At 39.7% G+C, this 26,282-nt stretch overlaps 1 protein-coding gene across 10 annotated transcripts in view; it reads right to left on the bottom strand.

Moving 5' to 3' along the window:
• Positions 1 to 26,282, bottom strand: part of tanc1b (tetratricopeptide repeat, ankyrin repeat and coiled-coil containing 1b) — a 103,515-nt gene that overhangs the window by 70,788 nt on the left and 6,445 nt on the right. For all 10 annotated transcript variants that reach the window (XR_013502665.1, XM_078261787.1, XM_078261786.1 and 7 more), the window contains exons 2-3: positions 20,838 to 20,931; positions 805 to 1,011 (exon numbers count right to left, since the gene is read on the bottom strand). Coding sequence is in view for 9 of the 10 variants with exons in the window: in XM_078261787.1 (XP_078117913.1) it covers positions 805 to 1,011; positions 20,838 to 20,898 (268 nt within the window). In the remaining variant the exon portion in view is untranslated. The remainder of the gene's footprint in view (positions 1 to 804; positions 1,012 to 20,837; positions 20,932 to 26,282) is intronic.

Here is a 26,282-nt window from a genome sequence, read left to right as displayed (position 1 = left end):
GTCAAATACAAGGATGAGGTGAAAAAAAACAATCCCCTGCAACCAGTCTGAGCTCACACACTAACTGCTGGGACCCAGAACGGTCTAGCTATTGTTTTTACTGTATCCTCTTGTCTCTTGTATAACTTCTATTGCTTCCCTGACTCATTTCCTGGTTCTCCTTCTCCATAAACAACATGATATCAAGGAGAGGGTTAACTTTTCCTGCTAAAGATTTCCCACGTTAGTCAGAAAGCCCAGGGGAGACACTTTGCTTCTCTCACTAGGACTCTAGAGTCGCTACTCTCTCCGAAGCTAATCGCCGTCACTCTCTCACTTCTCCCTCGCTCTAACACACTCCCCCCCCCACACAGACACACACACACACACACACACACATACACACACACACGCCGGCTTGATGCACACACCAGTGCACAAGTATAAACATCAGGCTACTTACGTAAGCTACGGCAAAAGCTCTGTGTGGAGCCTGCGCAGAACCATGAAACAAGCTTAAGAGGGACCGTCATTCCTGGAGCTCTGTCAGATGTTCAACTATCTTACAAAAGCATCTGACAGTCTAGACAGGAAGGGAATTTTTAACAGGACGCCCATAGAGACAAATACTTAAATAGAGACTTAAATAGTGTGCGAAGAATTGGAATTACCCAAATGCTTGTAGCACATTTAGCTTGTTTATGTTGCTACAGAACACAGGCGTTTTGTTCTAAAAGTATTTTACCCAATGGCAAAGCAGCTACAACAACAAAAGATTCATAATATCATTATATAGAAAAGCTCAAATATAGTTACAACCAGTACCTGGTGATCTCTTGCTCTGGCGTAAGGGCATCATGTAGGACTGTCGTGGCAGGAGAGGTGAGGATGGAAGAGACATGGACACTCCTTTGGCAAGGCTTAATCTGAAAACATCATCCGGGACATTAGGGTGACCGCTGCCAGGCCCCTGGAGTTGAGGGTTTCCCTCAGGTGGGAATCTTCTTTGGGCACTGTGGCTGTGGCCATCACCTGTTGAGGAGAACCACAAGGTTGTTGTAGAATTTACAAATATCCTCCTATTACCTCATGTACTGACATAAAAACAAGCACAGTCCTTACACTTTTGCTACCTATTTAGGTATGCATGAGCAGTACAAAAACACACTTATGTAGGCTTATCGTTTTCTCTTACTGTGCTAGTGCTTTTTAGCCGTTTGTGTAAAACAGAGTTTTCAGGGCTGTAAGAAGTGATACTCTGTGGACTTTTAAACCTGTTTATACCAAAGTGCTACAATGTTGTTAAAACTGAGAATTATTGAACAAAGTAATGCGTGTTATATGAATGTACTGCACACAAATCTTTTTAAAAACTTAACAAGCCAAAATATACTAGAAATTAACAGTCAGAATGTGCCAGAGGAAACAAATTCAGCTGCCACAGTACACACTTCTTCCAGTCACCTAGAAAGTCAATGACCTCAACAAGAACCGTGGAAGTGGCTTAAACTTATCTTGTTTTTTTTTTTTTTATGATTGAACAATTTTAAAACACACCCACACTAAAATCAAGAAAAGATGACACCGTAACTACAATATTCAAGACCAAACAACAAAATAATAACAAAATAGACAAAAAACTATAAACCACATAAACATATGTATAAATGGCAACACCATAAACCCATCATACACGTCTCTCCCCAGCACAAAGCTTCTTAGGAAACGTCAAGTACCTTCCCCATTTTCTAGTGTAGACATTCGACTTGGAAAACCGTTTGTATGACATCTTTTCAAACGTCGCCACCCTAGCCATCTCACGAGCTCACTCTTGAATTGACAGCACCCCTTCATTCCTCCATCCTCTTAAAAGAATCTTAGTTTTAAGGATTTTATTTCATACAGAGACCAGAACCTGCAAAAGCTTTTTGTTTAGATAAATAAAGATGACCAAACGGACCTTGAAGCTGACCCAATTGAAACAATGTACCAAACCATTTGCTTTTACTACCATCCTGAGTCTGAACACCAGGGATGTAAAACCTCAGAGGAAACCTTTTATTGCTGCAGAAAGCAACTACGTTCTGACAGGATGCCATTTCTGAGTATAGATGCAAACATACATATCATAGCTATCAGGTGAAAATGTTTAAACCCAAAGCCTTTCAGGGGCAAACCAAGTGTTAATGCAAACTTAATTGACACATTTTTCAATTTATCAAATGAGTACATGAGTTTTCACAGATTTCACACAACTATATATATATATATATATATATATATATATATAAAATCTGCTTACACAGCAGGGATAATGGTGGATTTCAGCATACAGTAGAGTGGTCACTTACTGAGATTTCCTGTAATAATTTGAATAAAACTTAAATATTGAACATGCATCTAGTTTCTCCTGTTTCAATGGAACAAAGCTTCCAAGAAATCCTCAAACTCAAATTACGATGATACACTCACATGCTATACTCCACTCAGTACAACATGTATCCAATGCACCTTTTGCAATAAAGTGTCTTATTTGAGCTGTCAGTACACTGCCCTCTATTTTTGCTTTTACTGTACCTGCCCTATTTGCAAACTGCTGCATCTGCCACTGCCTCTACTCAATGTTACATTAAACTCTGTTTCCCCCGAGAGAAAGTTTACTGTCATCATTCCTCAATCTCCATTTTGCTGAGCTTTTTGTATGTCTGCAACGGTTGATGAAGACCCTAATAGATGCCAAATATTAACATTCATGCTCTGTGTTCGCAAAATAAAATTATCCCACGCAAGTTGGCTAACTGACATATGATTACAGGAATTAAAATGTCCTTGCATGTGAAAGAATGTTTGCTGATTCTAAGGGGAAAAACATTCTGTCAGATACATTTTTGACCACCCAGTATGGTTTTGCTGTCAACATTTTGTTTAATGGTGGAAACAATATATTATAATATATTTACTGTAATTATACTCAGACTCTTTTTGCTATGCCAGAAAGAAATGCCAAACATAAGTCTCTTCTAAGGTTGCTAGGGAGACAAACAAACATGACTGGTAGAGGTGGGAAAAAAGCAGAAGAGACCTGGATGCTTGAAAAAACAGGGCCACATAATATGTATTTAAACCCAGGGTCGTGGGCCAATGAGTATTTTCTCATGACATCAGGGCACCTGAGAAGGACATCCAGTTAGTGAAGGCTGTGTCATTGACCACTGAGTTAAGATAACATGGAATTCACTAAGCACACTGGCTTTCTGTTCCTTGCTAAGTATTTGTAGTTACTATGGACGAAAATTTGTCATCAAACTCATTTAATGAATTCGCTCATTCACAGGCAGGTGTCATTCATCTTCATCTAATCTCTATCCATATTCCTTTTCTCCATCACTGCAGGAATACAGCAGAATGTCGATCAGTCCTAACTTGGAAAACAATCATAGATGTTTGACATAACATAATGCTTATTTTGAAGATTACTGGATTAGACACAATTGTCACAGTTTGTTGCCTAGATAGAAGAAATCCATTACAGTGAGCCGTTTCAAAAAGTGAATAGAACAAAATTTGAGTAACTGTAAAAAAAAAAAAAAAAATAATAATAATAATAATAATCCTATCCTGGTATTCAGGATGCAGTACTTTGAAGTGTCCGGACACATGTGAACTCAAAGTCCAATATATGTCAATCAACACTGAGCAGCTTGAAAAGCTCAAATTGCTGCTGATGCATGTCACTCCCTGATTCACAACAGTTTCTAGTAGCTGCATCAACCTTACAGGGCTATGGCGTGAGGGAGAAAACCTCACCTGTGGGAAAAAAATCCTTTTTACCTCGTACATTTGCCTTATAAACCACCATAGGCATTAACAACTGTTCTGCCCCTTGTCGACTAATCTCTCAAACACAATTATGATAAGTTTAGGAATCAACAAGACATCCACATTTCATAATGCCTCTCATCTTTATGACAGTGGGGGTACAAGCATACTTTGTTGTTTCCCATGCAAAAACACCATGGTATCATTATAATCTCAAAGAAGAAAAAAAGCTGTTAAACTGGTTGTGGTGGTTTGCAATGCAATCCAGTTGTCCTGAAATCTGCTAGCGTACAATATAGCCTAAGCCAGCAAGATTTCTCTCAGCCCGACACTTAATCATGTGTGCTTTCAGGACAGCTATAGTTCACTTTCTCTGCTGCTTACATCTAGAACTAGATATTCCCTACATTTTTCTGTCTCACCTATTGAGATACTATTCTCCTCACGAAAATGGCTCACCACACCACGAATGACTTAACCTGGCTTCTAGTTTGTTCAGTGGAGTCCAAGCCCTAGATGGAAAAAACTGGTTTTGCTTTACTGAGAACCAAACCTGAATGGAAAGACCATTCTAGCAAGGGAGCCAGCAAACGGCAAAGTCATCTATTATGTGGCATCAAAGTTGCCCACTCATCATGGCCACAAATTAAAATGTATGAATTATCAACCTCAAGATAACATGTAGTACCTAACTAATAATACAGACCATATGTCAGCAGAGCCAGCTAAATCAGAACTGCAGATGTGGTGAACCACAGAAATGACGATTAGCTGCTAGCTAGCTAGTTCTGTTTTCAGGACTGTGCAGCTAGGGAAGACTTCAGCAGATTAACTCTGACGCCTGTCTGCAGACTGCAGCCAGAGGTTTGCAGAAATCACTGAAGACTCAACTACAAGAGGCAAGCTACTATTAGCATCCTGCTTCTCTCCTCAGGGAAATGAGTGTTTTTGTTGGTCTGCCGGGCTAATCAGAAACAGAGACCAATTTTCTCCACGCCTCCAGCTCACCACAGGGGACCAAAAGCTGTTCTGTGTTTTAAAGGGCTCCTAAACAAAGAAGAATGCCAGAGACAGGAAACGGAAAGGTTGCAATGACACCTCTGCATGTCTTCAAATATGGAAAAACATGTGAATGACCCAAAGGTCATGCAGTACATTACTGAATCCACATTAATATTGACACTTTTAATGGTCGTCAGGGAAGTATGTGCCTGGCTGTGGGTTAGATATACAAATAATGAAGATATGACGCAGGGAATCTAAGTTAATTTCTCTCTGTGGTAAGCATTCAGCACACATGTTTCCCCTAGGTGTGAGATTGGGTTTTTTAATAACTAAAAAGGACTGTAGTCCTACAGTTTAGATGCTAACCATGTACCACAACATCCCAAGTTGGTGTCAGCCAGGCATCTTTATCTTGCGTGTCATTTCCTATCTCTCCCTTCCATAATTTCCTGTCATATCTCTACTTTAACTCCTGAATAAAGGCATACAATTTCAAAACAAATTATATATTTTAACAATACATGCACACTAGCTGTACAAAATGATAATGCTAAGGCCCATATGTGTGGGATTTGAAGATCATTTTTTTAATTTAACTGCAGATAATATACTGGGAGAAAACATCTGGAATGGTACCCTTCTGCCTTGTCAAACTAGTCTACATAGACCAATTTCTGTGGCAGCAGCACTAGCGCTCCCTTTGTGTGCAACCTGACACTTAATGAATACATTTAAGATATCATAATGGAATTGGTATTATTTGTGATTCTGTGGTAAGCATAATTGTTGCAGTGTGACACAGAAGCCCTTATGTAGGTGAAACACTACATATGTTTTACAAAACTAAGCAACATTGGGTAACTTTTTTTTTTTTTTTTAAGATTTTTTTGTGGCATTTTAGGCCTTTATTAGATATGACATCTGTAGACATGAAAGGGGAGAGAGAAGGGGAACGACATGCAGTAAAGGGCTGCAGGTTGGAAACGAACCCGCGACCGCTGCGTCGAGGACTAAGCCTCTGTATATAGGCACACGCTCTACCAGGTGAGCTACCCAGGCGTAGTGCATGCTAAAGAGATTATGACAAAGTTGTAATTTTGGTTGTTGGTTCTGAAAACAAGAGGCGCCACATAAAAGCTGGCCGTCCAAGTGCTGGTGAATAGGCTGCAGTGTGTCACGGTGACTGCTCTGCCATCTGACCAACACTTTATAACGTAGAGGGACACAAGGACAGAAACTTGCCAGTGCTATTTCAGTTACTTTCCTAAACTTTGGTTGGTGCAAGGCCTGCAATTTCAGCCCCTGCTGTGGTCAAGAAAATCAACCCTTTCTAATTATACAGTGCTGCCCTAAGATGATGTAAAAATGATTATAGTCCCTTGCATGCGCTTTCCTCCTGATCAAAGTGAAGGGCAAGAGACTATGAGGACATGCCCAACCCATTAAAAACAGTTCAATATTATTTCAAGACTGATTTAGAAAAATAAACATTAGACTACAAATCAATTATTATAGTATTATAGTCAATCTTAAAAGCTTATTTCAACCAATGTGCCGTCTCACTGGCTCCTACATCTGCAGTAATATCCTAAAGATGGAAATGCTGTACTTTGAATTAAAACTCCATAAAAGGGAAGTATAAAATTGTAACTGGCTGAATGCTGATGAGGGTATCTTCATTGTTCGAAACTTCAAAAAAAATCATATTTTTTTGAAAATTAATTTCACTCTTCTGCATTCTGATTACACTATGGTTTGCTTTGGTTTGGTTTATTTATGGATATAGAAAGACAACAAGGTGGGAGATGACCCTTCTCATAAAATAAAAGTCAACCACAATGAATTTCTTTTTTCATACACGGCCTAAACGTCTTCCTTTTTCACTCCCCCCTGAAAGACACATACCCTCTCCATTGTCCAAAAGGACCTGAACTGTCCAGTAGATTAATCTAACCTTTAGGTAAACTATATGGATTTACGCCAGTCTCTTAAAATCTCAAAGGCAGTGTACAAAACAACAGAAACACATTGCAATACAGCAGTTCTGCCCCAAATAGGACTGTGTTTGGCACCTCAGTGTTAAATAAGTATTGTGCACATAGTGTCAAGGAGTAAGTTGTCACCCAACTCTTACGCCGAAAACACACCGCACGCGGAAGAGCCGCGAATAGCCGGCAAGCGTAGATTCATGCATGATCGCATGCCTGGCTCATACCAGGCACGCATTTCTCTGCGCCGGACGCAAAGCGATCCTTCTCCTCTCCTCTACAGCATGGCTCTCGCTGTAGACACAGCTGAGAATTCAAGACAGTCAAAATCACCATAAACCTGGGTGTTTTATCTTGAAATTAGTTTTATTTTGTAAAGTATCCGGCTGCACTGTGGCCTTCCTCTATGCGATTACCTGCCTGGCTTGACACATTGGCCCGCGGCTCACGGAAGAAATGGAGGAGCGGCCGCTCCGTGCCTCATCGCAGCCGGTGTGGCCGGACAGATTGGATAACATGGATAAATTCTCTGGGGAGTCAGTTAAATTACATTGGAACACTAATAAAATAACAATCATTATCACAGAAAACTTTTCACAAAAGTTGAACAATGGCAGCCTTTGTCAACCCCAAAAAGGAGTGAAGGGTAGGAGGCTTAGCTGACGCACATTGACCTATTGACCCACATCACTCTGCCCGTATGAATGGAAAGTCAGAATTCAAAATGCAAGACTATGTCTCCAAAAATTATGATATATGCCAAAGACAGAATAACTGAATTAGCAGAGAGGAACAGTGTTGTTTCTGTTTATCCATTGCCTGTAGCATTTATGGCAAACCACTTGGCTCGCCAAAAAGAATACTATTTACAGTGCAAATTACGTTTGCAAAAGCTGGTTATACTAGAAAAGTATATTTAAACAATATGATTCATGATACCATTCTATTTTCTCTCCATAACACGTACATGTACACACACACACACACACACACACACACACACACACACACACACACCATTAGCTTCTTACTGGTTAATTTTGTGGACCACGAAGAAAGGCTATAATTAATTCAGATTCTTTCAGTCGACACACAAAGCACGATGACCATAGGACAATCCACCAAAGGGGGAATTCTCCCGCTAGACTGAGTGCCAATGTGGATTCCCTGTGTACTTCCGAGACCAGGGTGACAGTTTCACAAAAGCTGTCATGGTTAACACACAGCAACCCACAGAGAGGAGAGAGAGCCAGACAACAAGGACTACAGCATGGGGGAAGGTATTCAGTACAAGTCGTCTATGATGATGAAGGACAAATTAGATCTAATATGATAATAAGATGCAAATCCGTCTGGTTCAAAAATTCTCTAAATCATTTAAGACATTAAAAAAGAATACACATTTCTGTTAATCAAAGCCATACAAACAGTCTGTGAAAGAGGCATTAGTGTTTTTCCCATGAGGACATTCTAATTTCAGACCACTTTACTAAGTCAGTAGTAGCCATAGGAACAGTCAAAATACTGTATAAGTCAGCCTGACAAAATGCTGTAAAACCTAGACTGGTGTAAGTGATAAATAATAAAACTGAGTGTGTTAGCTCTCTTGCAACACATTTGCCACACTTTTTGTTTGCAGTTGTATAACATCATTGCCCGCCTGACTTCATTTCTGGTGCAGAATTAAGTATATAGGGAATAAAAGGCAACCAATGCGACACCTCTTCCTTGAAGCATTTATTGTATGTTAAGTATATTAAAAGACAGCTCCACATTCCTCCTGTGGGCTAATTTTCTACCATCGAAATGTCAATTTTGTCCGCAACAATCAAATTCCATTAACTCTTCAAGTGTCCAGAGCAACTCTTACTGGTTTCAAAGGATTACTCATCTATGCTGGTGGCCCCTGAGGAGAGAAAACAACTCAAGACAGGGTCTTTAGTTTTAGCTTGTCAGAAACAGGAACAGTTCCTGCAGCTCTGAAACCCTCACCTCAAATTCATATGCACTTGATAATGAGTACAAATTAGCTGCTTTATGCAAAAGCTAAGATGCTGTAGGCAAAGCAAGACTGCAGAATGTTCTGAATCCAAAGCACTAAGACTCTGTCCGTCTCTCTCTTCCCCTCTGATGCACACTGCAGTGGCCTGAGCTCTGGAATGCCTTTCCCACTGGCCCCAGGGGAAGAGAGGCTGACAGGGAGGGGTATGTGTGTGTCTTGGGGAGAATAAGTAGAGGAGGAGAAGGATAGCAGTGGGCAGGCACCATGACATTTTCCATTCCTCTTCATAAATCACCAATTTAAGTGGGTATAGAAAAAAAGATGAACCAGACAGTATCTTTACCATGTTTTATTTCAAGATTTGTGACAGGGAAGCACTAGGAAGGCCAATAAAGGGACTGTCAGAGGAGAAACACTGTGTACTACTTAATACTTAATAGTAAAAAAAGAAGCCAATTAAGCAGATTTTAATTAGACCATTCTCACAAAGTAAGAGGATATTTCTAATAACGATGAACTGATTGATCTACCTGAGAAAAGTCTATGCAGAAAAGAGCAGTTGTGCTATATTCGTGAAAACACAATACTATCCTTTTATTGCACACATTTGGTCAGTCCTACATAGACTAGAGTATAATGATGGTGAGATCTTGCAAAGCTACTATGTGTATGTTCACGCCATCAATCAGTCCCAAGGCCGCTGCAGAGTCAAAGTTAAACAAAATGTAGGAGGAGCATTACTGTATTTTTACGTACCACTAAAATGCAGCAACGAAAGAGGTAGAGTGTAGGTACACTAACATGGGAAATAATTGTGCTGTCAAGAGTAAAAAACAGCCACACCTACAGTTTTCTAGTTAGAGAACTAGAATATAGAAAAAGTCCACCAAATGATTTATCAGGTGCTACTGCTAGTTATATCACCTAACAAAACAAAATCAACTACACCATTTTAGGTTTGCATATTGTAGACAAAGGACAATAGCACACAAATGCAAATGTCTGACCATCAGTGAAAATCTAAATGAACCAAGTGGCCATGTTGAAGGGTTCAAGGGCTTGACCTTATTTCATCAGAGATTTGGAATAAATTAGGGCAGATCCACTGTTGACAGTCCTGGCTGGAGAGTTATTGATATTCATGCTAGCAGTATTGTGTGTGAGGTCCCAGTATGAATGTCTCTCTGCATGCCTCCTCAGTACCAGACTCTAGGCAAGTGGGGCACACTGTTCACTCCCGCACTAAAGAGAAAATACACCCCATCACCTCCTATCCATTCTTGTCCAACACCACTTATCATAATCAAAGTCCTTTGAGTGGTCAAAGGGAGTCAGCTGTCTGTGCTTCAACACTCTTCAGCTAAGTTAGAAGTACCTGGCATACGTTTTTACATTCTATATACCTACATAATACAACAATTGAGAGACCTTGTAAAACAGGGCTAATACAGTTGCACTCAGCTTTACAGACACAATCCATCTATTTCGACTGTTTTTTTTCGACTTGTCTTTTCTGGTAGTATCTCTGATCAAACGTCTAGGCACATAAGATTGATGTATTAACTCAATGACAAAGTCTTTATTTGGAATAAAAAGGACTGCTACATTGTCTCTTTTTATTGCTGTTGAGCATCATCTGCAATGCTTCAACGGTGAAACTAAAATGTCTCACATGGGTTTTACATGGGGTTAATTACATCAATGTCCTCTACAAACAGCTGGTCCAGTCTAAGCAAAGGACAGATGGATGATAAATTACCAAGCACACTTGTCCATAATATGATAAATCATTTTAACAGTGCGGACAGAGCTCTGGGGGCACTGTGCTACAAAGTGGAGGAGTCACAATACAGCCAGATGAGAAGTGGTTCAGCAGTCCCACATTCTCAGATTTCTCTCAACCTTGGAGCTTTCGACTTCCAATTTTTGATTCCTATGTGTTAACAATATGGATAAAGCAGCACTGAGGCAGAAATGGAGATTATTTCCAGGCAAAGGTGCAATGTGGTCAGGAGTCCAATGTCGCCATGGAGATCTGGTTTAACAACAGATTTTGATTGCCATTAGCACAGATCATTAGGCAGAGCTTCTGCTGGGGCCAGGTGAGGTCATGAGAACACCACTAACCCCTGGACAACAGCTTGTTCAGTAATGCTAAATGGACGAGGATGTTGCACAATGGCTGTCCAATCCTTCCAAAGAGCCTAATCCCATAAGCAAACAAGGACCAGGGAAAATCTTGCAGCTTTGTACCATCTTTGAAAATCGTTGTTAATGGTGAATCCATGTGAGTTTAGCATCAATCACATTCACCTCATTTCATGCACTTTTTGATAAGAACTTCTTTTTCAATTAGCAAGTGAATGTTCTCCTGATTTGCAAATTTCATGATTAATAATGTCAGAAAAAGAAACTCCAGCAGAATGCACCCCAGTTTCTATCCTGCTCTAACCCCTTTTGTTAGGCATTAGTAAGCTTCACCAATAGTTAAAAAAAGAAAGAAAGAAGAATCACCTTGAAATTCCATCTTTAAAATAATAGATATAAACATGAAGAGGGAGCACTCAGCGCAAACTGCTCCGCTTTGCAATAAGCACTATCCTCTGGCCCTTTGAGGCTGGGCACAAAGGAACTGAGGTCATTAGTTCAGCTTGTCTCAAACCCTCCTGAGCTAAGGATGGCAAGACATTCATCTGCAGGCACAATTACAAAAAAAGAGACTCTGTGTTCAGAAATGCAGAACAGAGCAGTGCAGAGCAGAGTACGATAGAGGAGAGAAAAAGGGGCCCTGCAGCCCAAGACTGAACAGAGGTCTGACAGACACCCACACAGACTTTTCTGAGAGTCAGACGCTGTGGCAGCATGGGTTGGTGTCTGCATAGAGAGATGGCGATAAATGAGAAAAAACCCAACCCTCAGAATTCTTGGAAAAAATATCAAAGTCAACTACAGAGAAGTAAGGCAATGAACAGATAGTACTTTGTACATCCTATAGGTGACAGTGTAGTATTCTGCAAAGAAAGAGACACTCCAAGTGCTCATTTAGATAACAGACAAAGGATGTTAAAGGTATGAAAGCAAAGCGGAAAATCAGACAGTAGGAATGTGTCTGCCAAGAAGGTCACACTGTAATTAGAAAAACCAGTGGCCTGCTGACCTCGCTAGCCAATGAACTGCCTGGACAGCCACTATCGCCACCTCAAAGACCATCTAACACCCTGGCGTGTTAACTGATAAACTGTTTTTCCTCCTCTTTGAAGTAGCAAAAACTATTCGCGCATGAATGGGGGTTGGGATAAGGAGAGCTATGATGTTGGTGTGTTGCTGTGCTGTAGATGACATCACCCCCTGCTTCCATCGAGTCTTCATGTATTTGTTTGGCTTCTTGTCTGCTGCTGTGCACATACTTCCAAGGTCACAAGCACCATCGATGCTTGAAGTGAAGTGAATGAGAGACAAATTAGGGTAATGGAGATTGGTCACCGGCTGCTACTGCAGACAGTGCGCCTCTGGGAACCACAGAAGCATTTTCGAAATTCCTCCCAGTGAGAAGCCACTGGACAGGAAGAGCAGTGTCAGATTTGACCATTAGCATGTGCATTTAGCTCTCCTGCATGCGTTGTTGGTTGAATATCACCAACAAAAAAAAGGACCATGGGATGCAAATTATAGTTCAAATGAAAACAATCCCTATAGGAAAAACTGCATTCATCGACACTCAAATGAGCCATAACAGCTGTTTTAGGTACAGTGGAATTCTCAAGCCACTTTAAATTTAATATTACCAGTTGTGCCACTAGAAGAAGAAAAAAAAATCTGAAAAAATATCTAAAGTAATCAGTAATATGGATTATGGAGTGTCCACTGACAGTTATTTTAACCGGTTAGAGAAACAGTTAACCAATCAGAGATTTGAAGATGGGATTAAGAATGGGGATGTCATCTTTGTACATAGCTAGCTACATCCCTGAAAAATAGTGATAGGAAAATGAAGACAAGTGTGGATGAGATCAAAGTGGCTGTAAAGGTTCTTGTAGGTCGACCTACAGAAACTTAAAAAAAAAAAAAAACAGAAAATGTTTCTATGATCAATGTGAAAAATAGGGCTGAACGATTTTGGAAAATAATCTAAATGCGATTTGTTTTAACCAATATTGCGATTTAAAATGCGATTATTTTTTAAGCTCTTTAGCTTCCGTATTATTCAACAAAGACAAACAATAAATCATTGTATAGAATGATCAACATAATATTAGATAGATTAAACATAAACTATGCTTTCCTGTAGGCCAGGCCTGTATGTTATTATATTAATGAATAAAATTAGGTGATGCATACATTTATATGAATGACATATTATTTATTTATAAACTACTACCATTATTTATGTATTGCTAATGCAATTAATCATTCAGCCCTAGTGAAAAATGTTAACTGCTCTTAGCAACCATCAGCGAGACAAATAAGTCACTGGCTACTGATTGGTATGGGCAAATTAACAATCCCACCAAAAAAGAAGTGTAATGAAATAGCAATTCAGTCTGATAATGAGGCTAGACTAAGTACCATAAGAGCAATGTACTGTATCAGTACAATTAGGTTAGGCAGCATTATCACATTTGAGGATTGTTTGGCAACCAAAGGTACATTCTGATGCATGGATATTTTTTTAAACAGTGAGACTGGCCGACCAGGTTCACTGCTTTCTCCATGAGCCCTTATTTTGCTTTTCAGAAGGAGAAACAGGGAGTGTCTAGTGTGGATACACCTGAGGTGTGTGGGCGTGTGCGTGTGTGCGTGCGTGCGTGCATGCGTGCGTGCGTGTGTGTATATGTGTGTGTGTGTGTGTGTGTAAGTGAAAGATGTGGTTTGAGCTACGCCCTGCTAATCGTTGCCTGCTGGCTGCACAGTGCTTTGATAGCCGCATAGGTCTGTGCACTCAATGGTCTCCTTTGTAGATCAGGTGCATTCTTTTCTCCACCATCTTAAATCCTACCATAACTGTCTGGGCATGGAAATCTAGACAAACATGACTGGGAGGAAAAATAGCAAACATGGGCCAAAAAGCCATTTCACAACTTTCAGCACAGTTTTATTTTAAGTAAAGTTAGAAGAAGGGCATAGGATGGTAACCTAGACATAAACCTAGAGGTGTTTTAAGTGATTTAAAGATCTATTTTTTACAAAATACTTAAACTTAAAAGCTCAAGTGGTGAACTGAAAGCAACCTGAGCTTTGTAGCTGCATGACTTTCTTGCCGTACTTAAGTGTTTTCCATAAGGAAAACCATGATCTGATGATAAAAAGGAGTCAGTGGTTATGGTCTGAGCCCTAGTTATTATGGTTAATCAAAGGATGTTAATAATGTTTCTTGAGGTTGCTTGCCTCTCGCTGTGTCTGTCGCACTGTGTGTGTGTGTGTGTGTGTGTGTGTGTGTGTGTGTGTGTGTGTGTGTGTGTGTGCGTGCGTGCGTGCGTGCGTGCGTGCGTGGCATAACGTGGAGTCTATCTTCCTGTCCTGCACAGGTCACATAGTGTATGTAATCTGTGGTCTAGACATCCTGTGGTTGACTGTGTGCATCTCGTTTGTCCGTCTGTCTTGGTTCAGCAGTCGCAACTTTTAATTTTGCGACACCAAATTTATGAAAAGAACAGTTTGTCTTTGTTAGTTTTTCTCTATGCTTTAGTATAAAGTTTGCTAAGTACATGAACACTGCCTTTCGCTGACTAGATGCTTCCTCTACTGTTACCATACAAAAGTTTCATCCAGAAACTACACCAGAAATACATCATGCATTCCTAATTCACCTGGAGCACACTCTTGGTGTAAGCGCAGTTTTGCTAATCTAAACTTCTACCCACAAAGGAAGAACACAGTGAGGGAATTTTCTTTTAGATCCCTTAAAAGCCACAGGACAAGGAGAGAGCGTGTCTCAAAATGGCTGCGGTAGATATGGCTAGAGAGGAGGCTGCCACCCAGCTGTTCACAGAGAAGTACCAGGCTAACATAGGCAGTTTGACATTAGAACCTGTGGGCAGCCTCTGTACAGAGTAGTGTTTGTTAATGTCTGAGGGGATGGTTGACCACCATGTATATGTCAGCGAGAGTTCACTTTAATCCTGCACCCGGTTTAGTGCTTTCCATTAGTAATGTAGGAAGGCTGCACCTCAGACCAGAAACAAAGTTCGTCAAAAGAAACCTTTGTCACCCATATTAGTAACATGAAGCACATCCTTTGGCTTCAGAAAAAAGTTATCATCTAACCCACAAAGTGGCTGGCACACATTTAAGAGACCAAAGGGTGAGAAAATAATTGTAGGGCAAAAGCAAGCCTGTGTTTTAGTCCATCTACCTAATGCTGCTGTCCTCAAAAAACAGCATGTGGTTAATTCTGACTCATGAACACATGAACAAAGTTAAAACATTTTTTTTTAATTTTTCCATTTCTGCCCACAATACAACCGCTAGATTATTCCAGGGTAACAAATGTTTGTGAGAAAAGCTATTTTAGCAGCACTAACTGTCAAAAGCTAGCTTTTTCTGAGACAAAACTTTGAACAACTGTCCATCAAAAGCTCTTTTTTTGTTTGGACAAATAACTGACCACCTGTGGTTATTGTTAATTCTTCAAATAACAGTAAAAATTCCACATGTTAAACCCCTAAGGGCATCTGAAAGAGAAAGAATAGAGACAACAGGAAATTAATCCCTGCAATAACAGCTGCAATATGTAACTATATCACCAGAGAGGGAATATACAATATAGAAAGCAAAAGAGAGATTACAGAATTCTGCATTGTCAGTTGCCATCTAAACCACAATAAACAATAACACAACAGCAGAAACTACTGCTTAAAAAATATTATTAGCTTCATCAACACCTCACTGCAGGCTCAATAAAAACTTAACCGTATACGCTTTACAAAGAAAGTATTTCGTTGCAGGGCTATTGAGTCCACCCCCTGAAGAAAATTCAGTATGCACTGCAGGTTCAACCTACTAACTCTTATTTTCAAGAACTATTTGAATGCCTACAAACAAAACAAAATCCTGCTTTGTAACTAATTTGCTGTTGTCTGACACTACGCAACAAATCACTGTTTAAGGTCAAACACCCAAGAAACTCACAGAAACTGCAGAGACAGCATGTACCAGTCACTACCACAGCTGAGGCAACAGAGTGCAGTGCTTAATAGTCTCTCTCTGTAACACACACACACACACACACACACACACACACCTTCTAAATGAGGTTCTCCTAATCAGAAATGGACTCTTTAAAAATGATCAGTAAATCAGTAACACAATCTTGTCTTTTGTCTGCTTATCGTCAGTTGCTTCTCATTAGATTTTTTTCTGAAGAGAAACCCCCCCCCCGCTGTGGGAGACCTTAATGATGATAAAAGTTAAGTTGCCACATGTTCACTCTTCAGCTGTAAACCATGCTGCATTTAAAAGGAACAAAGAAATAGCACATTTCAAAGGGGACTTTTGGTGCAAAGGCGATCTGGCATCCATGTAAATAAAAATTTGCTGGCATAAGAATTGTACCAATCCTTTGCTCCTCCCTCACAACTCTATAAAAATCTGTCTTATGTCAATGCTGTCAGAATGCCATACAGAACAACTATTGTCCCAGTAGATACACTGCTGGGAAATTAAATCAGGCCAGTAGGGTTGGCACCCATTTTCTGTGCTTGCAGGTCAACAACAGGACTGCTGCCTCCCATGAAAATGAGAAAATGGTGTATTAATGTAGTTTCTGTCTCCATACTGCCAAAGAAACTACGAAAAGCCTTCCAACTGGTGGATGCATATCTGTTTGTGTTCACATGGCGCGTGTGTGTGTGTTTGTTGGATGGATGAATAAATCAGCCTCAAAGAGTGCTTGGCAACGCATGCTAGTGTGATTAACACTGTGTCACCCACAACAGACAACTGTCTGGCAGCTGCCCCAAGCGGCCGAGCTCATCGAGTAGTAAGCTCAAGTTGGGGGGCCTTCAGAGACAATACCCAACACACAGTCTCACACACAGTCACCATGGATGTATAGTCACCCACAGCAATTAAAGCTGAGTCAAAGATGCTGTTTCCATGGGTCACATCATGAACAGATACTGACTGAAAATTGTGTTTTCACGTTTGTCTTACAACAGTCAACTAATAAAGTCCAATTCTGTGATGAATCACTGCCATTCACAGGTTATCTTCTGCCTATAATTACTATACTTTACTGTACTGTTACTTCAGTACACAGTTGTTGAAGAATATCTGCATCAAGAAGAGAACAGGATGAAATTCACACAAACTTCCCTTATGACAATTCTACCAACTTAGAACAAGCTATTTGCTTTATAATGAACTACAAACCAGACACGCTGTGAATAAATAGGAAGTCATAGGTGAAACTTGCAGTAAAATCTGAGGGGCCTGTATCCTCAAAGAGAACACCAATTAAAACCCTATTTGGTTCTTTACAATATAATCATCTTCTTGTGCCTTTGGGTCCCAAATCTATTAACTCAAGTGAGGCTTACTTGCAATGTAACCTCTCTCAAAAAATGTTGACATCAAAGGCAACAGGCCACAGCAAACTAGCATCCCACTTCCGGAGTGGCAGACCATTAAAAAAAACAGAAAAAGAAAAAAAAAACGAGTATTTAAAAGGGATTAAACAAGCCAATTCCAAACAGATTCCTTACAGACTGAGTCTAGAAGAGGCAAGCGAGGAGGAGGAGGTATCTAGGAGGAGCACATGATGGAGAAACTAAATTAGCAAACTGTGTGTTTTTGTGGTCTTGGCAATGGGGAGATCCCAAAGGAGAGCTAATGACTGTAGTGGTATCTGGCATAGGGGCCAAGTTTCCTTGACTGCTTTAAAGTTGCTTCCAGTCCATAGCCACCATGTCATGAGCAACATATGCTGAGCTATCTTGCAATTATACCATTATCAAGGTCTTTCCTCCCACTGATTTCCATTATGTGTTGCTGAGCAGATTTTACAGGGACTTTGTACTTCTGCTCCTTCTGAAGGAAATAAAGTATGTACAGTCTGACCTATAGGAAAGCAAGCAGCACTGTGAACAATGGGGTTGACTAATAAACACAATTTTCATTCATCTGCAAAATCTGACAAAATTGGCAACAAGCTTGTAAGCAAAAGATATGTACCAATATGATCTGTCAGGTATAAAATAGGGATGCATCGATGCAACTTCTTTAGTCCCGAAACTGATACCTGGGGTTTAGGTAACAGCTGATACAAAGTACAGATCTAATACCAGTGTTTAATTAATACGCTGTATCCCTCACTGTGTGGAAGTGACTGGGATCATTCTTTTATGTGTAAGGCAACATCATTACAAGGTGCACCTGAATGCAGTATGAGTTTACGAGGGGCACCTGAATGCACAATGAGTTTACAATCGGCACCTGAACGCACCATGAAGTCCCATCGGAACCCACACACTTTTCCGTTCGTTGTTTGTTTCCACAACTTACTGGCAAGGCAAAATGTTGCCACACCGGTGACTTCAGGGAAGCAGGAGGATTTTCCAGTAAGCTACTGTTACCCTGTGTGTTTAGCTGCATGCTACCTGCTAATAAGCTACGCTATGTCATGTTTTTTTCTTCGACGCACACAAGTAGGCGGGGGTGGAGAGAAAAAACAGCAGACTATAAACATAGAATTAATGAAATGTCAGAGATACCTGACATTTAAGATCCAGCTATTTGGGTCAGTATCGATCCGATATCAGTATTGTTGTATCCCTAGTATAAAACAGTGAGACAAATCTCAAACATAACACTGATGCTGTATCAACCAAATTAAACAAGTCCTTGACCATAATACAATTTGAAAATTGCAGAAAGATAGAACCGCGTACAATGAAATAGAGGACAAAACTCCATTGCACCAGACATTTAATTTGAAAACAACTTTCTAACCCAAAACCATTTTGGGTAAGAGGTGAAATCTTTATTTAAGCCTCACAGACGGTGCAGTGAATATTTTATGTCCAATATGGTACTTTCTTGCCTCAGATACCATTAACTATACTTCAGTGTACCTAATTTGATTTAACATTGCATATCTCATCAGGGCTTCTGTGTTACAAATCTCATTTCAGATCCCAGGAAGGACCTGAATTTACAAACTCTTCAAGGACAACAGACGAGTAAACACAGGGTGGCAAGGTATGCAATTTACTATATTTTAGGAACATAATCTAGATTTATTTTAAGGAATACGTCTTATTTAGTACAAGCTATTACAGGTAATTTGCCAACAATCTCACCAGAAATGACATACATTTCATTGAGCCTGACCTTCAAAATACTCTTTAAGTCAGAAAATAAAATATGCAGCAGAGATTTTTGCCCTATGCAGGGACAACAATGGGGTAAAGTGACTACTGCTAGCTGTTGTATCTCTGTGACCTCTCATCTGTCTTAAGAGCCCTAAACAACAGAGAGGAGTGGCCAGATTTTATTGTCCCAGCATGAGAAAAGGAGACAGAGCTGCTTTAGCTTGATGGATAGGGTCCAACTGGGAGAGTGGGGCTGGGATAAAGGAGCTGTATCCCGCCATAAAACTTTGCTGCTCCCAGCATTTACGTGCACAGAACCTCCTGTGTTTTAGTGTAAATGTATGTGTGTGTCTAGGTAACAGGGAATCTATGTTATCAGAATGATTCATAGATGTGAGACAGGTTGCAACAACTTGATATAAAACAATACAAGCCCACAATACTCAATTCTACCTTTGTACTCTGCTGGAGAGCAGTCGAGGTGAGGGGAGGCGGTCTTTTCCCTTTAATTTTTGCGTTGACTGTTGAGTGAAACCATCACGTCAGACAAAGGCAGAAAGAGCACACTATGAGACATGCATCTACTTTATACAGTGACTATTTGAACCAGACTACCTGTTAAAACCAGCCCTGAGGTGGTAAATCAAGTCTCGGCTGGTAGATGCAGTATAAGCATAAATGGTCATATGCTATGTAAAGACAGATCAGTGGAGGGGGCGGTTGAATGAAAAAGAGACGAGTCAACAATGTCTTGCTGAGTTTGAGTCACGTTTAGTCATGTTAAAACTACTACAGATTTCCAAAGGAAAAGAAAACATGTTATGATACAATGGCCTAGTTGTCACTACAGTCAAAAGTAAATAAAATAAAATAATTTTGGTTGATTGAAATATGCAGTGGGCTGGTGCTACTGTGAGCCTACACAGTTGTAATTTGCTCCTCACCAGCGCTACACAGACTATATTGGTCCTTGCTATTACAGCAAGAGCCTTATTTTAAGTGTTGCATTCTGGGCCTATTGTTGTACCGAATTGCAGTGCAAAGCTACATGTTAAACAAAATGTCCAAATACTTTTTCATAAATTTACTGTGCCAAATTCTTTATTAAAGTTTAATTTGAGTTATGGTGAAAAATGGCGCTTACAACTGTAGCAAAGCACTGGAGGGATTTTCTTTTTAAGCTGTATACCACCACCGCCATTTAGTCACACTACCTGCATAAGTTCTCCATTGGCTTCAGTTATATAGCAACTAGCAGTTTTTTTGTTTCGTTTAGAGTAAAAAACTAACTAACTTGACCTGTAATATTTTACTTTATTCCATATGTGCAAACATCTTTTCCAGCTCTTACTGTGGATATTTAACTATAAGTCAATCACTGAGAAACCACACAGCGCTCTTCAAAGAAAACATGTCACAGACAGAAGTGGTAAGGCTAAATTATTGGCCATATATATTAAGGCAATTGCTGCGAATGATGGTTTAGATGACAGTATGTTTGCCAAGTACACACTTAAGATTTAGTATGGCTTTTATGTTTTCATCTCAACTTTCTCTTCAGTTTACATTAGCTGAATCACTACATAAAAGTTATATAGTGACAAATTAATTTATAAGTACTGAACGCAAGATGATCTGCCTCTGAAATACAGTTTTTGTCTAAGCCTTTGGGGTATGTGGTATTTGTTCCATGAAACCTAGCTTGCTGTTTTTTTCTCCTGATCTTCCACATACCTGAATCCTTCTTGCTCCCCTTGCCTCCATCTCTGTTCTTCTTCAGCACTGCTTTGAACATGGCAAGATTCCTGCAGGCCTCGCTGTAGGGCCCCTGGAAGGAAAACAAAACAAAAACAATTCAGTCACTCACAGCCACGACAAGACAACAGTGTTGTCAATCATGCAAAGCCATTGACATTTTCAAGCAATACAAACAGGTGTATTTCTATTCATGGGACAGAACAGAGGCCATTTCCTCTATTCACGTGATAATGAGAAAACCATTCTTCAAACAACTCCATAAGTATTTTTTTTTTTTTTACCAAGGACTAACCAAACGATACAAAATGTGTCCTATTAAACCTAACATAGAAATGGAAAAACAGTGTATATCCGCATTTCATACTGCTTAGCTGGCACCCGCCTGGGAGTTTTCCCACAGCACTCCCAATCCTGCAGGTCATCAGTGGAGGGGCGCATGGAAAGAATGCTCTAATATTTAAACAGAAAAGGACAAGTTCTGCTATCTTGTTATGCAGGAAAACACTCTGTCGAATGCCCTGAATTCCACATGTAATTGATGCTATGTGGCTTAACTTGGGTGTTTGCAACTGCTTTCCATGGTAAATCCCAAGCTAGTGTGCATTTTGAATCCTTAAAGTTAAACGGTATAACATAAACTCAAGGTCCAGCCTGGCTATGCCTGGATGTGCTTGTTTACTTTGGAATTATTTATAGTCTTATGTAGTTGTAAAATGGTAAAACTTACTTAACTAAACACTGCGGCAGTTAACACAGTTAATTGTGTGGCATATTTGGTTTCTAACCCTCTAAAAACATTATAGGTTACTACCCTACTGTATTAATAGCAACAGAGCAATCTATCCCATGAAAAGAAAGTTTTCGACCAAATAAGGGTATGCCTTTTGCAAACAAAACACACAGTCCTTGCACTGAGTTCTCAACCCCAGTAGCCAGGCTTTAAATATCTACGTCCTCTTACTGCCGCTGGGAGAGAGGCTATTGATCGGCCCTTTTTCATCCTTGATGGTGTCAGAAGAAACATTGTGAAGCAGCGCCTCCACTGAATCCGTTATGGGAGGTGAAGGTGTAGGGGGCAAATCCCTGAGAAACCTCTGTACCTCAACTCAGCCTTGACTGTTCAAAAAATTAACTTTTCATGAGGTTTCACTTCACCGAGCCAAAATCAAGATTATGAATGCAGTTTCAAGGCAGCACATGATTACTGTACTGGTGTTTCATTCTAAAGTATCCAGGGAAAACACACACAAAGAAAGCCCATCACACTCTCCATCCCTTCTCCATTTATTTTACCCCATACCTTCTGGAACTGATCCATTTGGCCATTTTCAATTTCTAGGCTCTGTTCAATTTTCAAATAATATAACAACAATGCCCTTCAAACAAAGCCTGTACTGAAAACTGATTTAATTTAAAGCTGCCAAACATTGATTTAATACCCTACCGTTGTCTCTACATCATATGAACTAAATCAAAAGTGTCTCATAAACATTCCTTCATATTTCAACACTACTGCACTACTCTGCTTTGAAAAAGAGAAATGTTTTGTGATATGAACTAAATGATAGTAAAGTATGTCTGGTATGTTTTTGATTGAATATTACATATTGATGTAATAACAGGGAGGTCAGATGGCAGGATAAAGTACAGAGCAGCACTTCTGGAACTGGATTCAGTGAATGCTCAAAAATGCACAAGAATGCACAGCTGTCTGAACAAAGACAGTAAGGTAAGCGCCAGGTGTGATGCATGTAGTACAGTGAGAAACAGATCTGAGGACTGTGCCTATCAGTGGCGGCTTGTCAATAGAAGCCGCTACGGTGCTGCCCCCATCAAATTCCAGAAATATAAATGTATACAAAAATTATATAAAAATTAAAAAAAAAAATAGTTTACTCATACGATGTGCCAGCTGGTAGTAAGACCCTCAGCATTTAATAAAAACTGGCTTTAATTGGTTAACTATTTCCTATGTTTCAATGTGTTTCATGCAGTTTCATGGGCAGGGACGCCGGACAAATGTATGTCTATCTGAGTCCTTAAACTTTCGGCAAGCATGCGACCTGAAGCTGGTCTCAAATGAAATATGAAGTCATAAACTACCCACCAAATATATATATATATATATATATATATATATATATATATATATATATATATATATAGGAAAAACAAAGTTAGAACTTGGATTCAGTTTTTCATCTTTTTCAATATCGTATTTGAAAGACATGGAAGTTGACCTCTTTTTAGTTGTATGATTATAAATATTCTTCAAATATGAGCATGAAAAAAAATGCATCAGTTATTAAGTGTAGATGTTGAGGACAGGAATATATATATATATATATATATATATATATATATATATATATATATATATATATATATATATATATATATATATATATATATATATATTTTTATTTTTTTATTTTTTTATTTATTTATTTGTCTTTAGGACTTTAATCAGAGAGTCATTGAGAAATGTGCTGGCCAGAAGGAAAGGAGAGCAAAATGTTCAAGTAGTTAACATGCTTTTTGGTAGTGGGTGGGAGGATGTAGTTAAAAAAAAAAAACTCAGTCAGAGTCACTATCTTCTTATGTTTGTAACTTGAATCTTGTATCATATTGTCTGGCTCTTCTTAAATATAAAATACATAGGCCTAGTTGTTTAAATAAAGTAGTGCTGGTTGTTTTGTCCAGTTTCAAAGTACTGTTTTGTATTTATTTGCCACCCCCCTCCTCACCAAAAAAAAAGCGCCCCCCAAAAAAATAATTGTCACCAGCCGCCACTGGTGCCTATCTGTACAGAATAGTGTAGTTCAGAATAGTAAAGTACAGCATAGCATAGCATAGCATAGTGTCAGTGAACTGCTGACTGCTGTGTGTGAGCTGGCTGCTCATCTCCACAGTAACAATAAACATCACCCAGGTTAACCCAAAGGAAATGAGAAACGCCCTCTTGAAACTCCAAAAGCCAACATGACAAATTCCTTCCATCCCCTCCACCCCCATCACAGCTACCAGACACACACAGCCAGTACCCACTGCAAGAATGAGACACCACCTCTTCACAGTCATTACTTTTTATCCTGAGGTGTGCCTCATTGGCAATTTTTATCAAAGGTGGGGGGAATTAAGCCCTGAACATTACTCGAAAGAAAGCCAAACGTGTCTTATGACAGTGTTGTTGTCAAAAACTGATTTAACAATGACATAGTGATGATAACATATATTGTAAACAAACCAAGTGTCTTTTGCTTGCTGGGAGCCACGACATAAATATAGAACCAGTGCTACATCCAATAACAGTGTGAATACTTCTCCCCACAAGACACTGACACATTCTTGCCAACTGAACAGACAACTATGACACTAGGTTGCAATAGCCACAGATGGTCAGGGATCAAGATGATGTTTTTATTGTACTCCAACAATGTCTGGTAGAGGTGCTCTACCAGACAGTGAAGTGAAAGTATTGGGGAGACAGTACAATTAGTAATATGTTACTGGCTCTTTGCACTAATTAAATCAGAATATAACCAATATTTGCAGGTATAACTGGGGTTGTAAAAGTGTTGCTTTCTAAATAAGCAACGTTAGACCAACTCTGTGTATGTTGGGAAATCTCTAAACTCCCAGGCCCCCTGAACCACCCAATGTGTGCTATGCAGTTTTAGCTCTCCAAAACCATTGTGAAAATTGGGGCAGCATTCAAACCATATATAAGATCTAATTGTCTTACAGTTAAAGATCCTCTGTTACAGCTAACACTTGTCACATAAGCTAGAAATCTGGTGTTTTTGATACGAGTGCACAGTGCTGACATTTTACAAACATTAATTATAGCTATACCATGAACTGACAACTTACATGACCGTGGGTCTCAGTTACATCTACTTATATACTAAAGAAATTCTCAACACAACACTAACATGATGCATTCTTGCCCTACAGAGACAAACTATTTTAGTCTGAGTATCTTCATCAAGTATTTTGTATTCATGAATAAATTTTTTTGAAACAGGTGTGAGGACAATGTGTTGAAATTGCCTAAGCCTTAGGCTGGAGGTAGATGTAATGAAATTTGATGGATCCTACAATAGCAAAGACACCACAACCAACAACAGATGCAGCTAGGCTGAAGCTGTGGTACTTTGTGACCTTTGAAAAAAAGTCTCCTCAGAGAGAAGTCATGGACTGCATGGTATGCAGCAAGACTGGCATCAAGATTCCTCAAGCCCCCAAAGTAAGGTCTATCCCTGTGCTTTTACACTGTGTTTGGATATCAGCCTCAAAGCATGCCCCCTCAGAAGGGGCCTCTCAATATTAAATCAGAGCAGTGAAAGTCCCACAGTACGGCTCACAGGTCTTTGTGGACACACACAGGCTGAATGGTCAAAATAGACTCTCAATATTCACATTTGTTCTGTGCAAGACACCCCAAGATCAAACAGAAGCGGCTGAGAAACAGCACAGTATTGTGCTTAGGGTACTGCCTCTCTGTTTATGTCAAGAAACCAATAACCTAGTCAATCAAAATGTCCTCAACAGGTTTCAAAATGCCCTAAGCAACTGAAGAAACACACAGCGTAGACCTTATTTGGGCAATAACATGTACGATTAAGGATGCTTCCCCACAGCTGGCATTTTCAACCAAGCATATGTCAGCTCTACGACCTTCACATATGGATGGTGTGTTACCTGGAACAGCTCAAGGCAACAATAAAAAGGACTCTGGTCTATTGTACAATGAAGAGGTTTCCTTTCACAGAAGAGAAATTGGAAACCAGGATGGTGAAGGGGGGCCTTCGGTTATCAACATGTATGTTTTCCAGGTCATTCTTGACTTGATAGAGTTCAATTCCATATATGTTATAAGGAAGAAAAGATCCTCACCTGCACAATGATGATGTGACATGTGGTTAATAGAGCCATCTAGCTTTACCACAGTCATCTGAGAAGACAGCTATATATAGAACGGAAATAGGATTGTTTGACCCCATCGCCTCTGGCAGGGAAGCATTTCACATACATTGGCAGTTGGTGAGTTAGAACCTGCTTTGTCTATTGTGTTTTGGCACATAATAGAGAGAGCACCCTTAAGCTCAGATCAACTTCACCACTCTTCCAGCATTGCAGCAAACAGCTATTTCCCACCCTGTGCGTTCATCTCTAGCCTGTTGAAACACCCTGCAAACTCTCTTCATCAACAAATTCTACATGAATGATCACTCACAGATTTCCACACAGTTGTCATAGCAACATGGACATTTTCACCATCGGCTGACATTCTGATTTTTTTTAAACGCTCCTGTGAACTCCATAATTATCTATTCTTTTGTTGTCCATTCACTGAGTGCAGGAAACAGGCCCGGCCTGGATGGTGAGTTCAAGTGGTCCATAAACAATGGGAAGTTA

This window comes from Sander vitreus, chromosome 11, assembly GCF_031162955.1.
Source record: "Sander vitreus isolate 19-12246 chromosome 11, sanVit1, whole genome shotgun sequence".
Classification (NCBI taxonomy): Eukaryota; Metazoa; Chordata; class Actinopteri; order Perciformes; family Percidae; genus Sander; species Sander vitreus.
Note: the sequence above shows the minus strand (reverse complement) of the source record. Positions and strands in the feature narration are given on the sequence as shown.